Raw genomic sequence first — 15,071 nt, 5'->3', positions numbered from 1 at the left:
AACGTGCGCGAGATGCTCTTGAAACTTCCTGCTAACTGGGCCATGTCTCTGGAGCAAAACATGTCTGAAACAGATGATGAAATTGACTCTGACGCAGAGACACAGTCCATTTACGAGGACTCGGTGGAGTATCCCGACCAGACAAAGGAGAATCCAAAACGCACTTCTAAGTCACTCACACAGCAACTGCTTGCCAATTTGTTCAAATACCGCAACAAGACGTCGCAGAACAATCAACAGCCTAACAACTGGTTCAAGAAGTCTATTCGCGACCAGATTCTCAACGATCACAACGGCAAGGTCCTGATTCTAGCTCAGGAGAGTCTCGATATGATCAACAAGATTATCCGGTTTTGCAACGACAACCTCGACAAAGCAGAAACATGGAATCTGTCGAAACAGAGCCAACAAGCTGCTCATCTTATCAGCAAGCTGAAGAACATCACGTATGTGACCCCAATCGAGAAAAAGGAAGGAACAAGCATGTCTGGAACAGAAGACGACACCCAGGACTGCGAGACAATTGTGGTTCGCGAACAGCCAGACTCTGTAACATCACCAAACTAAATAGATACTATGGACCAAAGTCCTAGTATCTAGTATATTTATATTTGGTTACCTAATCATATTTTCGCGACAAATTAAAGGCTGCCGGGAATTCATATTTTTTCTTAATTTGTATAGTACCATCCCACCATTCATGAAGAACAGCGTTGCGATTCAACAGGACCTGCTTCGATTCAAGCTTGCTGTTCTGAACTCACCGGAATTTACGTCCAAGGACTCGATTCTTGGGGCTCCGGACGGAGACGTGTCTATTTACTCCAATAGGGGAAACAAGCTTCTGTACAGTTCAGAAGGAGTTGACTACACCAGATTGAATGCGCATAGAGACGATTTGGGTCTCGTGAATGTTGACGAGCTGGACCCAGAAACCGGTGAGAAAAGAGCGCGACTTGTGATACGGAGCAAGACTCAGTCGGTCGACGATATCATCCAACGCCAACTTGACGAGGAATTCGGCCAGGTTGACGAAGAGGAGAACTACAGAACAGACTTCGATTCCGTGAACGGGCTATTTGATTCTGTCGATGTGGCGGGGATCTTGGCTCCAATCACACACCCCGCAGACATTGCCCAGCGCAAGAGTCTGAACGACATATACAAAAGCACGCACCTGGAGGATCTCGCTGAGGAAACGATTCGTCTCATAGAAAAAGAGCAGGACAACGTGATCCAGCTCAGCAAGCTGATGAGCGTGTTTCTTGGCGATTGTCCGGAAGATCTGCTTGCCGACAACCTGAAGCTTCCACCGTACGACCATAATCTGGACTTGGACAAGCAACTTGCAACTACAGACGAAAACGGCACCGCCAAGGACATGGACGCCACGCAAGAAGAGGACGAGACAGAGAATACCAACGGAGAGGCTCAGGATGTGAACAAGATGAACGCCTTTATCAAGGACCCATTTCTACAGCTTCCTACGTACAAACGGGATTTCAATTTCGGAATCAGCAAAGTCGAGGACGCGGAAGAGTCACGCCAATTAATTCAGATAGCGCTGCAAAGAAACGAGGAATTCATCAGGTCTCTGACAACTATACGCAATGGATTTATTAGGGCCAACAGAATTAAGAATAATATCCACAAGTGGAGCAAAGAGATGGCCGAGGAAAACTACGAGGAGAGCGAGGAAAGTGAGGAATGATCAGTTGAGTTCCAACACTTTCTCCAAATTGGCAACGTCTCCCGGTTGTTTGCCATAGAACGGCGACACTGCTTTCTGTACAACTCCGTCCAGGAGCTCGTCGACCAGACCCTTTAGATCATCTCCCGTCTGCTTGAAGTCGGGATACGAGTTCACCTCGAGCAAACTGACGTTTAGCTGGTCATCCACGACGAAGTCCACACCAAATATCTCGAAACAATTGGGTAATGGTTGGAAGTTGATTTTTTCGTTGGAAGCAGCTTTGAATAGCTCGCTCACAATCGAATTTATAGACTCACGAATTGTAATTTTTGACGCCTCTGGAAGAACGCTTGCTGCCAGTTCCACAACCACCAACTTGTCGGTATCTCCCTGGAGACATGTATTAGTTAAATGACCTTCGATATTAGTATAGTCATTATGGTAAGGATGTTCGCTGAAGAGCATAAGCATTCGTTGGTAGACAAACACCTTTAGTTTTCCCACACATAGCACGTAGGTGCGGATGTGAAACTTTCTGTTTTCGTATTCTTTAAGCAGAAGTGGATTAGCAATGTACCGTTGAACGATGAAATGCCGAAGCTGCGACGTAATGACTGCGTTTTCGTCCTCGTTTTCCTCGGACTCTTCAAAAGAGTTGAAGATCTCCTGCAACTGGTCAATGGTCTGAAAAACACGGATACCCTGACCTTTGTCGCTCATGCTTGGTTTCAGGATGTACGTGTTGGGAAGTTCTGACTCGTTGGCCTCGAGCTCTTGTCGAAGATCGTAGCTTTCGTCTAAAGAGTCGTCTAGAAACTCGGCATAATCCAGCTCCAACTGAAACGATTCCGGAAATGCTTTCTTGAGGACACTATCTGGGTTCTTGGCAGTGTACATTGCAATTGTATTGGCCAGATAATGTTTGCGGATCAGTGCTTTTCGATAGATATAGGAATTGGCCATATAATTCGGATCCGTCATCATTCTCTCGTGGTCCAAGTCCTCGTACTCTGCAAATACAAACTGTTTGCTAGACTCAATATCTTCCAGATGGTTCTTCACAGACTTTGTCAATGGCTCGTAGACATACGCAGAGGCCGGATAGCCAATGAATACAGAGCTAGAGCTACTTTCCACTGTATTGCTATACGTTAGAAAACAACACAATAAAACTTACTTCAAATCTATCTCTCCCGAGTTCAGTTCAGGAACAGTTTCGAATGCGGCCCGCAGTCCTGTGACGCTGATGTAACCCTTTTTCAGGGCCCTGGCGTCGGTCAGAACGTCTTCTGGTCCCAGATTTTTGTGAACAGAGTTGAAATCAGGAGTCCATTGGAACGTCTGGCCCTGAGTGACGGTCTGGTCAACGATATCCTGTGACTCCTTCTGTTCAGTATGGCTGGACGGGGTATAAAGCGATCTGGTCCACTTGTTCTCCAAAAGTGGGGCAAACACACATTTGGTGGATCCAAGCTTCAGTTCTTCCGTCAATGGAATATTGACGGTGTAGAGGTCGATCCGCTTGTCCCACACACTCAGAAGCTTTTCCACAAGCTTGACAGCAATCAACGAGGCTTCTGTCAGTCTGTCAGGAGTACTTGCAGATTCAGTGTCGTAAGCGTAGGAGATAGCGATAGACTTTTTACCGTGCTGGAAACCTTCCATTGCGCCGCCGATAGTTCCACTGGAAAGCGAGTACAATGCGGAGGAGTTTCTTCCCACGTTCGGGCCGCTGATCACGAGATCGACCGGTTTCTTTGCAATGTAGTTTACTCCGATGTCAGCGCAGGTGGCAGGGGTTCCATCCAGAAGACACCATTCCTTGTATTCTGGGTTGTTTGCATAGTCTGGATTTGGACTTCCAAATGGGCCGTGGAACGAGTTGTCCTCTGGCTTGTTGATTGCGGAGTAAACGTACGAAGCGGTGATGGTCTTACCTGCAAAATGGGCCTTACCGATCCACGATTTTTGCATCGAGGGCACACAGATGGTAAGGTCCCAGTTAGTGTGCTTCTCGATGGCTTCCACCAGGTACTTCACGTACGGACTTGCGGTGTCGTGGGGAGCACCGTCGTCATTAGTTAAAAGAACGTGCATTATAAGTGTGGAAAAAAAAAGCTTGGCTAAAAACCTTTAGTTACCAATGAAATTACGTGTACAATGACTATTTTCTATACGTCTTCATTAAAAGTGTCGATTTAATGTGCTGAATCATATCACCCGCTCTTTTGGCAAAATATCGATCAGCAAATCGTCCGGGTTCAATTTGTTGGTGGACTTCTTGTACTCCTTGAGAAGTTCAAAGTAGTTGTCAAATAAGTAGGACGAGTCCAATGGACCACCCTTGGCTTCTGGGTGGAACTGTGTAGAGAAAATCGGTCTTGTTTTGTGGATCATTCCCTCGTTGGACAGATCGTTCAGGTTGATGAAGTACTCTTTGAAGTCTGGGTGCAATGTGGTGGCATCAACTGCGTATCCGTGGTTTTGGGAGGTGATGTGACATTTTCCAGAGACCAGGTCCAAAGCTGGGATGTTGTGTGCTCTGTTTCCGTACTTGAGCTTGATGGTCTTGGCACCAGAGGCCAGAGCCAGCAGCTGGTGACCCAGACAGATTCCAAAGATAGGAAGCTCTGGGTACTTGTCCATAGTCTGTCTCAGGTTTTCCACGGTAGCAGAGCAGTGAGTAGGGTCTCCCGGTCCGTTCGAGATGAAAACTCCGTCGAACTTGTCGGCAATGTTCTGCACAGGGTAGTTATAAGGCAAAACGGTGATGGATGCTCCACGAGACACCAGAGACCGCAAGATATTTTCCTTGACACCGCAATCAAGAACAGCAACATGGTATTTAGCGTTAGGAGAAGAAACATGGAAAGGAGCTTTGGTTGTCACCTTGTGCACAAGGTTGACAGCACTTGGATCGTCAAACGCAGCGTCTTCATCTGCGTCATAGGTCTCGCCAATACTCAGCTTGGCCAGACTCGAACCCTGTTCTCTCAAATACGAAACCAGCTCTCTGGTATCGACACCAGTGATAGCTGCCACTCCTTCACGCTTACACCATTGACTCAAACTTTCAACAGCAGTCCAATGGGAGTATTGCAAAGCAACGTCACTAACAACAATTCCAATACACTGGATGTGAGGCGACTCGAAGTACTTGAGGAGGTTGAACTCATCTCTGGCAGTTCCGGATGGGACACCATAGTTACCAATCAGAGGCTGTGTGAACACCAAGATCTGTCCTCTATACGAAGGATCAGTCATTGATTCAGGATATCCAACCAAAGAGGTGGTGAAAACTGCTTCTCCACTGACATTTTTGTCTGCTCCAAAAGAGTAGCCACTGAAAATAGGACCATCTCTGATTGTCAACGTGGCCCGGTCAAGCGTCTTGGTAGACGACATTCTGATCGACGTCCATCTGGCCATTGGCGAGGCCAACTTGGTAAAGCTTCTAAACATGGTGAGTCAGTCAAGTTTGGTAGAGATCGTGAAAATTTTTTGTGCAATTACCGCGTTGCCAAATTGGGAACGCTGACCAGAAAAATCAGAAATTTAACGATGGCTCCCAACCGGTCCAAGTTACCCGGTCAAACACCACCACTCTTTTTTTTTTTCACCCAAATTTTTCACAAGCTCGAACAAAAATTTTCTCCCCATTAACTTTTCACTAATACAATGTCGCACAGAAAGTACGAAGAACCAAGACACGGATCCCTGGGTTTCCTCCCAAGAAAGAGAGCTGTCAAGCAAAGAGGTAGATGTAAGGCTTTCCCTAAGGATGTCAAGTCTAAGCCAGTTGCTTTGACTGCTTTCCTTGGTTACAAGGCTGGTATGACCACCATCGTCAGAGACTTGGACAGACCAGGTTCTAAGATGCACAAGAGAGAGATCGTCGAGGCTGCTACCGTCGTCGACACTCCAGAGCTTGTTGTTGTCGGTGTTGTTGGTTACGTCGAGACCCCAAGAGGTCTTAGATCCTTGACCACCGTCTGGGCTGAGCACCTTTCTGACGAAATCAAGAGAAGATTCTACAAGAACTGGTACAAGTCTAAGAAGAGAGCTTTCACCAAATACTCCGAGAAGTACGCTAACAACGCTACTGAGATCGAGAAGGAGCTTGCTAGAATCACCAAGTACTGTTCCGTTGTGAGAGTTCTTGTCCACACCCAAATCAGAAAGACCCCATTGTCCCAAAAGAAGGCTCACTTGGCTGAGATTCAAATCAACGGTGGTTCTGTTTCCGACAAGGTTAACTGGGCTAAGGAGCACTTCGAGAAGACCGTCTCTGTTGACTCTGTCTTTGAGCAAAACGAGATGATCGACGTCATTGCCGTTACCAAGGGTCACGGTTTCGAGGGTGTTACTCACAGATGGGGTACCAAGAAGCTTCCAAGAAAGACCCACAGAGGTACCAGAAAGGTTGCTTGTATTGGTGCTTGGCATCCATCCCACGTCCAATGGACTGTTGCCAGAGCTGGTCAAAGAGGTTACCACCACAGAACCTCTATTAACCACAAGGTTTACAGAGTTGGAAAGGCCGGTGACGAAGGTTCTGGATCCACCGAGTTCGACAGATCCAAGAAGACCATCACCCCAATGGGTGGTTTCGTCAGATACGGTGCTGTCAACAACGATTTCTTGTTGTTGAAGGGTTCCATTCCAGGTCCAGTTAAGAGAGTTATCACTTTGAGAAAGTCTCTTTACAACCCAACCAACAGAAGAGCTTTGGAGGCCGTCAACCTCAAGTGGATTGACACTGCTTCCAAGTTCGGTAAGGGTAGATTCCAGACCCCAGCTGAGAAGCACGCTTTCTTGGGCACCCTCAAGAAGGACCTTGAGAACTAATTGTATAGATAGTTGTTATACACTAGTGATATCATCTTCCTTCAAACTTGAGTAAATCACCGAACACAGCCGGGTAACTCATATCTGGTTTTTCCACCCGTTTTTTTCAGTATCCCTAGTGAAAATTTTTTTTTCCTTCGCTAGCGAAAAGCAACGTGAGACCTAAAAGAATAAAAAGGTTAGTGTTCCCACAAGACTAATAAATTTCTTTATAGATAAATTAAACATGGCATACGTCCCGCCACACAGATCAAGAGGAGATTACGTTCCAAGAGACACGGGAAATTCGTCCAGCAGAGGCGGTTTCTCAGGAAGAGGAGGATTTTCATCGAGAGGAGGCTTCAATAGAGGCTCAGGAGGAGGAAACAGAGCATTTGGAGGCTCAGGTTTCGGCAGAGGCAACGATTCCCACAGAGGAGGTAGAGGAGGACACGGTTCTAGATTCCAACCAGGTCTGGGTTCGTGGACTGACGGTGAACACAAGCCAGCAGAACACAATGAGAGGCTTGAGTTGGAACTTTATGGCAAGCCAGGTGACGCGCAATTCCAATCTTCCGGTATCAACTTCGACAACTACGATGAGATCCCAGTTGAGGCTTCTGGAGAGGATGTTCCTGAGCCAATTTCCGAGTTCACTTCGCCTCCATTGGATCCACTGTTAGTTGAAAATATCAAGCTGGCAAGATTCAACAAGCCAACCCCAGTTCAAAAATATTCCGTTCCTATTGTGGCAAATGGTAGAGATTTGATGGCCTGTGCTCAGACCGGTTCCGGTAAGACTGGTGGATTCTTGTTCCCTGTCTTGTCCGAGTCTTACAAACACGGTCCTGTGCAAAACTCTCAAGCAGAGAACACCTTCGATAGAAGAAAGGCTCATCCAACCGCCTTGGTTCTTGCCCCAACAAGAGAGTTGGTCTCTCAAATTTACGAGGAGGCCAGAAAATTCGCCTACAGATCCTGGGTCAGACCAGTTGTTGTTTACGGTGGTTCCGAGGTGTACGCCCAGATGGAACAACTTAAACAAGGTTGTGATCTTTTAGTCGCCACTCCAGGAAGATTGAACGATCTTTTGGAGAGAGGCAAAATATCTCTCAAAAACATCAAATATCTTGTTCTCGATGAGGCCGACAGAATGTTGGACATGGGATTCGAGATCCAGATCAGAAACATCATCCAAGGTTGTGACATGCCACCTCCAGCTGAAAGACAAACATTGATGTTCTCTGCCACCTTCCCTAAGGAAATTCAAATGATGGCCAAGGACTTTTTGCACAACTATATCTTCTTGTCGGTGGGTAGAGTTGGATCTACTTCCGAGAACATCACTCAGAGAATTCTCTACGTTGAAGATGACGAAAAGAAGTCTAGTTTGCTTGATATCCTCACAGCTACTGAAGAAACTATGTCCAACGGACTGACTCTGATTTTCGTCGAAACCAAGAAGATGGCTGACATCTTGTCTGACTTCTTGATCAACCAGGACTTCCCTGCTACCTCGATTCACGGTGACAGATCCCAATACGAGAGAGAGAGAGCTTTGGAGAGCTTCAGAAGCGGAAGAACGCCGATTTTGGTTGCCACTGCTGTTGCTGCCAGAGGTTTGGACATTCCAAACGTGACCCACGTCATCAATTACGATTTGCCAAATGACATTGACGACTACGTTCACCGTATTGGTAGAACTGGAAGAGCAGGAAACACTGGTGTTGCTACTGCATTCGTCAACAGAGGTAACAAGAATGTTGTGAAGGATCTTATTGAGATCTTGAGCGAGGCCAACCAAGAGGTTCCAGACTTCTTGACTGTCATTGCCAGAGAGAACTCTATGGGCAGAGGCCGTGGAAGAGGTGGAAGAAACCAAACCAGAGACTTCAGAAAGTACGGCGGCGGAGGAAGCTCCGGTGGCTACGGTAACGGTTACGGAGGCAGATCAAATTACGGAGGGGGATACAACAACAGTTATGGAAGCGGAGGAGGATACAACAACTACGGTAGCTCCGCTGCATCGGCATCATCTTCATCATCTCAATGGTGGTAAGTTTATAAAGGAGGATGAGAAAATAAAAGCAGGAGACGAGAAACACAGGTATGTCTGATTTTATTTAGTCCGATTGCTTTGTGAAGAAAATCTAAAAAGAATACAGAAAATTAGACAACTTCAAGGGACAACATTTCTCATGGTCCTTTATTCACATTCCACAAAGCGGGAAAAATTCGATATACTATTCATTTGTGCGCTGGACCGATTTTTGATTATCAACAAAGTTTGTGATCGTTGTACATTCAATTCATTTATTAGCATTTTGTCATTGTTTGGCCTTATATGATAGAAATGTTTTCTGGTGCACTTAATGATTAATGGTTCAACAGTTTGGGGGCTCTTCTTTATTCATATCTTCCTGTATATTGCTAATAAGTTGATTTATATGTTTGATTCGAGGCGGTGTAGGATTGCGCGTTCCTAAGCGAACTAAGGAAACGGATAAAAATAATTTATTTGATTCTCAGGGGATGAAGAACTGTTAAGTTTGCTCAATTTTGATATAATCTGCGTTCTAGCTCATTGCATTTGTACTAATCATGTTGCCCTCATTTGGAAAATCCAAGAAACAGAGCAAATCGGGCTCTGCTAGAAGCATTTCTGAAGAACACAGAGGCCAATATGTAGGCACCCCCATGAATGACATGCCCATATTAGAGGATGATGAAACAGAAAACGAGGACGTTGGGCCTTTGTTTCCAACATTCAATAATCCCCCAGTGGTTTCGCCTAAAGATAAGTCGCCGGACTCAGGTAAATCGGAACCAGACGATCTTCGAAGAGAGATAGATGAAGATTTTGACCAGGACTTTTACCGCGATACAAAGGATATCCAGTCGCCCACGCCTGTCCAGCGTCCCAAGAATCCCCCCACAGTTGCATTTGACGAGGACTCGTCTGAAGACGTCTCTACGGATGAAGATCTCTCGTCCCAGGAAGAGTCAGAGCAAGCTCCTCCTTCGCGAGCCCAGGGCTCTCCCACTTCGTCGAAAACGCGCATCAAGAGAAGCATTTCTCTGAATCCCACAGACGATCAATCCCAGAAAGGCTCGCCGCGCCGGAAACGTACAGACACGTTGATCTCGCGTATCTTTGGTGGACATGGTCCTCAGATGGGAGGGGGGTTGACTCCCGGAGCCACGAGATCGTCGCCGGAACGTGAAGAAGACGAGGAGGAGAAAATAGGCAACGATATCCCACTAAAGACATTCGATGCAGACCAGCTCAAGTTCGAGGCAAACGGTCTGGTCAACCAGCATTTCAGGGACGGTCGCGAGGAGTACCTATCGTCCGCGTCCACTTTGCATCCAAACAATAGCGGGGTGTTCATGGCCCCTAATCCGGAGATCGTTATTGGCGACTTTGACGACCTCAACAACGACGATTACGCTCAGTTCGACCCGGCAGAGTCGATTGTCGATCGTCCACGTCGGGTGAGAAAAGGTGTTGTTTCCAGTTTACTAGCATTGTACAACCCTCACAACTCATCAGCCTATGCGCCGTCGGAACATTCAGGAGCACAGACACCAAGAAGCGAGTACTCTGATATGGAGACGCGGTTGAGTCTGGACGGTCTTGAGAACAAGCTCAGAAAAGTCCAGACAGACGATACTTACAGTTTGAGCAGTCCGTCGATGAGCTCGCTTCCAACAGAGTCTCTGCGGCCCAAAGGATTTGGCGACAACTTTCTACACAAACACAAACGAGGATCCAGATCCGCCTCATCGTTGTCTCACATGTTTAAAGGGTCGAAGAAAGAAGAGCCGAAACAGGCTAACGGGGATAGAATCGATATGCCCTCGTTTGCGAAACCTAAACAGCAGGAGAAGAAGAAGGCCCATATGATGGCCGGTTTCGAAAGCAACTTCAAGTCGCAGAAGCGCAAGAAGCTCAAGAGAAAGTTCAAGAGCGAGCAGAGAGCACGGATCACTGTTCACATTGCCGATGTTTTGCAGCGGCAGCGGTTTATTCTGACTCTTTGCAAGGCCTTTATGTTATATGGGGCACCAACACACCGGTTGGAGGAGTACATGTCGATGACGGCGCGTGTTCTCGAGATAGATGGCTCGTTCATCTATTTCCCAGGATGTATGATTGTGTCGTTCGGTGATGCCGCAACGCACACATCCGATATGAAGCTTGTTCGGTGTGCTCAGGGACTTGACCTGGGAAAGCTGGATGAGACCCACGATATCTACAAGGCCGTTGTGCACGACCGTATTGGCGTTGAGGAAGCAAGCGGAAATTTGGACGAGATCCTTGGAAGAAAGCCAAGGTTCAACAAATGGATATGTGTGCTTCTGTACGCGTTCTCGTCGGCCATGGTTACTCCGTGGGGATTCGGGGGCTCGTGGATCGATATGCCGATCTCATTTGGAATTGGTCTGCTGATTGGCTTTTTGCAATTCTTCATCAGTCCGAGATCTGTGCTGTACTCTTCGGTGTTCGAGGTGAGTTCCTGTATCGTGGCCAGTTTCATTGGCCGGGCAATTGGATCGATCAACGGCGGTGACACTTTCTGCTTTGCGGCCATCGTTCAAGGCTCGCTGGCACTGATTCTCCCCGGCTACATTATTCTCTGTGGCTCGTTGGAGCTGCAGAGCAGAAATTTGGTGGCAGGCAGTGTTCGGATGTTTTACGCATTCATCTACTCATTGATGATGTCGTTTGGAATCACGTTGGGTGCAGCATTGTACGGATGGATCGACCGTGGGGCTGTTTCCCATACCAGTTGCACGTCCAATGTCCAGCCTGCATGGAGAATTCTGCTGGTTCCGCTATTCACCATCGGTCTTGCACTGATTAACCAGTCGTCATGGAGCCAATTGCCGATCATGGTGTTTATCTCCGGGTCTGGATACGTGGTGACGTACTTTTCAGGTCTACATTTCAAGTTACAAACCGAATTCAACGCTACATTGGGATGCTTCATTATTGGGCTCGTCAGTAACGCATACACCCGTTTACTCAAGTCGTTCAACAAGATTTTTTCCAAAGGATCGTTTATGACGGTGTCGATCATGCTGCCTGCCGTGTTTGTGCAAGTGCCGTCGGGAATCGCCTCGCAGGGATCTCTACTTGTTGGAGTTGACAGTGCTAATAATCTGGTGAATGGAACCTCATCGTCTACCGATTCGTCTACATCGTCCATCAGTTTTGGTATGGTTATGATCCAGGTTGCATTGGGAATTAGTATCGGACTATTTATGGCCACATTGGTCGTTTACCCATTGGGAAAGAAACGGACTGGTCTTTTTACTTTATAGCTACCACTAACACGGAAAAAAGATCAGCCCATGTGTTACCCTCTTTTATTATTTTTTCGATATATTTCACCGAACAAGAGCTTCGTAAAGATCACGGAGCTTGTTCCGAAAAATCACATTTTCTGCGACAATGCCGACCCCAGCAGAATTGCTTGCGCAAAAACACAGTGCATTTTCCGAGGAGCCAGAGACTCCCATAGTTTCGGCCACCGAATCTTCCGCTCCGTCGTCCGCTCCGTCTGAACCTTCGACGCAGGAGTTCGACACCGACGAAGATTCCGCACCCAACGGAGCCATGAAGAAGATCTCCATTGACGACGAGACGTTTTTCCCGGCCTTGGGCGTGTCTGTTGGAGCCACTCCGGGGAAATGGGGGCCTTTTCTGTCGAATGGACGCAAATCGGGGCCAATCACCCAGTCGTCTTTTAAGCCGGCAGTCAAGTCATCCACCACCCAATTGACGTTCATTGTGGACGCTGCGGAGCAGCTGCCTGTCTCTAAAAACGATATGTTTAAGATCATCTCCAAGATCAAATCATCCTACGATGTGAAGGTTGAGTCAACATTCTCCGCCGCTACCAACAAAAGAACGTTCCTTTTATCTGGACCCGCTTCCACGATCCAGAAGGCTAAAAAAGACCTAATCAAGCAGCTTACAAAACCCGTCAAGATCGAGTTCGGCATACCGTTCAAGCTTATATCAACTGTGATTGGGTCACAGGGAAGAACTTTGAAGCCAATCTTGGAATCGACAGGAGTGAAGATAGACATTGCACGAACAGGCAACAACGAGTCGTCAGATGACGACGACATCTTTGGAAACTTGAGCACAGTGGTTATCGAAGGTGACTTGGACAGCTGCAAACAAGCCCAACAAAAGATCATGGCCATAGTCAACGAACATACCCAAAACCTGACCGTGAAAGTTCCGGTCAGCGAGACTCTGAAACGATTCGTCAACTTGGAGTTGAAACAACAGCTGCCTTTGGACGTGGAAGTCGATCTGCCACTCGAAGATTCCAAGTCATCTGCATTGTACTTGTCCGGACCAAGAGAATCCGTTCTTGAGGCCAAAGATGCTGCAAACACGATCATTAATTTCCTGGGAACAAGAATTGTCACTGAGGAACGCACGGTTCCGAAATCTATTCACCAGTTCCTGGACAAGGACAAGATCTTCAGCAACACGGGCGTGTTGGTGGACGTTCCGGCGGAAGACTCTTCGACCACAGTTGTCAAATTTATTGGTCTCAAAGATAACATTCCAAAGGCCATCAGCTTCGGTAAGCAGCTTTCTCAAGATTATGCTATCGACTCTCTAGATTTGGCCAGATCACATGGCGGAAACTATCTGCATGCCAAAGCATTGACTGCATTTTTTATCTATACTGGATTATTTGACTCTCTGTCCTCTAAAACAGATGTCAAGATCAAGGCCCCAACTTATGCTTCTCTTGCTGATGATACTCAGAAGAGCGTCAACCTCGAGTTTGTGTGTCACAAGGATGCCAAAGACTCTTTGAAGTCTGTCAGAAGAGAGATTGTCGAGATGGTGAATAAAACAACTCCTTCGTTCGTTCGTGTTGTCACCGATATCGACTCTTTTGTCTTGGACAGCTTGGATACCACTGTTGCCGACGAGAAAAACGTCAAGATTGTTCCACTTGGAAAACTTGCCGGACTTACCAACAAAATCATTCTTCTATACCAACCAAGTGATGAAGAGTTCTTACCTTCTTTGAAAGAAACTAATGAAACCTTGGATGCTGTGGACCACTCTTTAGACAACTTGAGAACTCTCAGTCAGGACCTGTCTCACCAGGTTTTGCCAATGGCTTCAGCCGACCAAGAGCTTTTGGCAGCAAACAGTTTGAACGTCATTCTTTCAAAATATGGGTCCTCCATTAATATCAAACTTCACCAGAACAGTGAGGAATCCAGTGCTGATGAGCTCCTTGTTGTTGGCTACAAGAACGAGATCTCCAAGGTTGTTGACGAGTTGAAACAAGCAATTGACGAAATCAAGAACTACGAGACTGCCTCCAAGTACAACCACACAATTGAGTTCCCAACCAGCCAACTCTCTAGACTTATTGGTCAAAAGGGAGGACATCTTCAAGGCTTGCAAGACCAGTTCAATATCAAGATCGACGTCTTCAAAGGTGAAGATGCCGCTGTTGGCGATAAGACTCAAGTCAAGCTGACAGGATTGAAGAGCAATGTCGACGAGTGTGAAAAGAAACTGAGCCAGCTTGCAAAGAAATGGGTGGACGAAAAGACTGTTGTTTTGAAGATTGAGAAGAAATACCACCGTAAACTCATCGGACCTTCTGGAGTTTACGTCCACAGACTCAACAAGAAGTACAACGTCAACATCAAGTTCCCATTCGAGAATGCCACGGGTCACCAGGACGAGGTTGTCATTACAGGTCCTTCGAAGGGTGTCTCCAAAGCTGAGGAAGAATTGCGGGAGCTTTGGCAATACGAAAAGGACAATGGTTTCCGTGAGACCTTGAAGATTCCAAACAGTATTCTGCCACGGTTGATTGGAAAGTCTGGCGAACAGGTGAAAGACCTGTCTATCGAGACTGGTGCCGACATCAAGCGTTTGAGAGAAAAAAGCAACGACGAGACGGCCGAGTTCGAGATTACTGGTACCAAGGAGTCGATCAGAGCAGCTGTGAAGAAGATCAATTCGATTGTGGATCGTATTCAAAACGAGGTGACAGAGACCATTGAAGTTGATACCAAATGGCACAAGCATCTTGTTGGTCCTGGTGCCTCGAAGAAGACCGAGATCATTTTGAATGCGTGCGGACCAAACGACGAGGCTGATTTCAGAAGACTGTTACAAGTTCCTGCTGCTGGATCGAACTCGACTAAGATTGTTTGTCAAGGAAACAGGGTTGTTGTTGAGAAGATAATACAGCAGGTGAACAAGATTATTTTCGATTTGGAGAACGTGACCAGCGAGACTGTTTCTGTTCCAAAAAAGAAGCATAGTTTAATCATTGGACCTGGAGGTACAGTGAGAAGAGCTTTAGAGTTAGAGCACCATGTGCGGGTCAACGTTCCGAAAATCGACCAACAGTCGGACGACGTTGTTGTTCGTGGATCACCGCAAAATGTGGAGAAGGCCAAGGCCGCAATCCAGAAATTGGTAAGCTAGAATGTCCATTGACAAAAGTTGGGGAAAAACAATGCCGGTCGATCGACCTGGCTT

General features: G+C 46.8%; 16 protein-coding genes across 16 annotated transcripts; 7 read left to right on the top strand and 9 right to left on the bottom strand.

Moving 5' to 3' along the window:
* Positions 1-12: 12 nt before the first annotated feature.
* On the top strand, positions 13-567 carry OGAPHI_005702 (uncharacterized protein; the record flags this gene model as incomplete). Its single annotated transcript, XM_046206912.1, has 1 exon — positions 13-567. One exon carries the CDS (start codon positions 13-15, stop codon positions 565-567), a length of 555 nt encoding a protein of 184 aa, XP_046059539.1.
* A 133-nt stretch (positions 568-700) lies between these two features.
* OGAPHI_005701 (uncharacterized protein) lies at positions 701-1,711 on the top strand (the record flags this gene model as incomplete). The annotated part of the gene is made up of 1 exon (XM_046206911.1): positions 701-1,711. One exon carries the CDS (start codon positions 701-703, stop codon positions 1,709-1,711), a length of 1,011 nt encoding a protein of 336 aa, XP_046059538.1.
* OGAPHI_005700 (uncharacterized protein) lies at positions 1,712-2,590 on the bottom strand (the record flags this gene model as incomplete). Its single annotated transcript, XM_046206910.1, has 1 exon — positions 1,712-2,590. The coding sequence occupies one exon, from the start codon at positions 2,588-2,590 to the stop codon at positions 1,712-1,714; it is 879 nt and encodes a 292-aa protein (XP_046059537.1).
* A 211-nt stretch (positions 2,591-2,801) lies between these two features.
* On the top strand, positions 2,802-4,960 carry OGAPHI_005698 (uncharacterized protein; the record flags this gene model as incomplete). Its single annotated transcript, XM_046206908.1, has 3 exons — positions 2,802-2,941; positions 3,088-3,724; positions 4,115-4,960. The coding sequence occupies 3 exons, from the start codon at positions 2,802-2,804 to the stop codon at positions 4,958-4,960; spliced, it is 1,623 nt and encodes a 540-aa protein (XP_046059535.1).
* Positions 2,867-3,790, bottom strand: OGAPHI_005699 (uncharacterized protein; the record flags this gene model as incomplete). The annotated part of the gene is made up of 1 exon (XM_046206909.1): positions 2,867-3,790. The coding sequence occupies one exon, from the start codon at positions 3,788-3,790 to the stop codon at positions 2,867-2,869; it is 924 nt and encodes a 307-aa protein (XP_046059536.1).
* Positions 3,905-5,155, bottom strand: OGAPHI_005697 (uncharacterized protein; the record flags this gene model as incomplete). Its single annotated transcript, XM_046206905.1, has 1 exon — positions 3,905-5,155. The coding sequence occupies one exon, from the start codon at positions 5,153-5,155 to the stop codon at positions 3,905-3,907; it is 1,251 nt and encodes a 416-aa protein (XP_046059534.1).
* A 120-nt stretch (positions 5,156-5,275) lies between these two features.
* Positions 5,276-6,576, bottom strand: OGAPHI_005695 (uncharacterized protein; the record flags this gene model as incomplete). Its single annotated transcript, XM_046206903.1, has 2 exons — positions 5,276-6,455; positions 6,563-6,576. 2 exons carry the CDS (start codon positions 6,574-6,576, stop codon positions 5,276-5,278), a joined length of 1,194 nt encoding a protein of 397 aa, XP_046059532.1.
* On the top strand, positions 5,372-6,541 carry OGAPHI_005696 (uncharacterized protein; the record flags this gene model as incomplete). Its single annotated transcript, XM_046206904.1, has 1 exon — positions 5,372-6,541. One exon carries the CDS (start codon positions 5,372-5,374, stop codon positions 6,539-6,541), a length of 1,170 nt encoding a protein of 389 aa, XP_046059533.1.
* A 191-nt stretch (positions 6,577-6,767) lies between the features above and the next one.
* OGAPHI_005694 (uncharacterized protein) lies at positions 6,768-8,579 on the top strand (the record flags this gene model as incomplete). The annotated part of the gene is made up of 1 exon (XM_046206902.1): positions 6,768-8,579. One exon carries the CDS (start codon positions 6,768-6,770, stop codon positions 8,577-8,579), a length of 1,812 nt encoding a protein of 603 aa, XP_046059531.1.
* OGAPHI_005693 (uncharacterized protein) lies at positions 7,578-8,771 on the bottom strand (the record flags this gene model as incomplete). Its single annotated transcript, XM_046206901.1, has 2 exons — positions 7,578-8,410; positions 8,765-8,771. The coding sequence occupies 2 exons, from the start codon at positions 8,769-8,771 to the stop codon at positions 7,578-7,580; spliced, it is 840 nt and encodes a 279-aa protein (XP_046059530.1).
* Positions 8,772-9,121: 350 nt separating this feature from the next.
* On the top strand, positions 9,122-11,848 carry OGAPHI_005690 (uncharacterized protein; the record flags this gene model as incomplete). Its single annotated transcript, XM_046206898.1, has 1 exon — positions 9,122-11,848. The coding sequence occupies one exon, from the start codon at positions 9,122-9,124 to the stop codon at positions 11,846-11,848; it is 2,727 nt and encodes a 908-aa protein (XP_046059527.1).
* OGAPHI_005692 (uncharacterized protein) lies at positions 10,777-11,115 on the bottom strand (the record flags this gene model as incomplete). The annotated part of the gene is made up of 1 exon (XM_046206900.1): positions 10,777-11,115. One exon carries the CDS (start codon positions 11,113-11,115, stop codon positions 10,777-10,779), a length of 339 nt encoding a protein of 112 aa, XP_046059529.1.
* OGAPHI_005691 (uncharacterized protein) lies at positions 11,230-11,733 on the bottom strand (the record flags this gene model as incomplete). Its single annotated transcript, XM_046206899.1, has 1 exon — positions 11,230-11,733. The coding sequence occupies one exon, from the start codon at positions 11,731-11,733 to the stop codon at positions 11,230-11,232; it is 504 nt and encodes a 167-aa protein (XP_046059528.1).
* A 66-nt stretch (positions 11,849-11,914) lies between the features above and the next one.
* OGAPHI_005689 (uncharacterized protein) lies at positions 11,915-12,943 on the bottom strand (the record flags this gene model as incomplete). The annotated part of the gene is made up of 2 exons (XM_046206897.1): positions 11,915-12,370; positions 12,506-12,943. The coding sequence occupies 2 exons, from the start codon at positions 12,941-12,943 to the stop codon at positions 11,915-11,917; spliced, it is 894 nt and encodes a 297-aa protein (XP_046059526.1).
* On the top strand, positions 11,979-15,017 carry OGAPHI_005687 (uncharacterized protein; the record flags this gene model as incomplete). Its single annotated transcript, XM_046206894.1, has 1 exon — positions 11,979-15,017. One exon carries the CDS (start codon positions 11,979-11,981, stop codon positions 15,015-15,017), a length of 3,039 nt encoding a protein of 1,012 aa, XP_046059524.1.
* OGAPHI_005688 (uncharacterized protein) lies at positions 13,734-14,612 on the bottom strand (the record flags this gene model as incomplete). Its single annotated transcript, XM_046206896.1, has 1 exon — positions 13,734-14,612. One exon carries the CDS (start codon positions 14,610-14,612, stop codon positions 13,734-13,736), a length of 879 nt encoding a protein of 292 aa, XP_046059525.1.
* Positions 15,018-15,071: the final 54 nt, after the last annotated feature.

The sequence above is a fragment of the Ogataea philodendri genome (genome assembly GCF_020536065.1).
Source record: "Ogataea philodendri strain CBS6075 chromosome Unknown scaffold3, whole genome shotgun sequence".
Classification (NCBI taxonomy): domain Eukaryota; kingdom Fungi; phylum Ascomycota; class Pichiomycetes; order Pichiales; family Pichiaceae; genus Ogataea; species Ogataea philodendri.
Note: the sequence above shows the minus strand (reverse complement) of the source record. Positions and strands in the feature narration are given on the sequence as shown.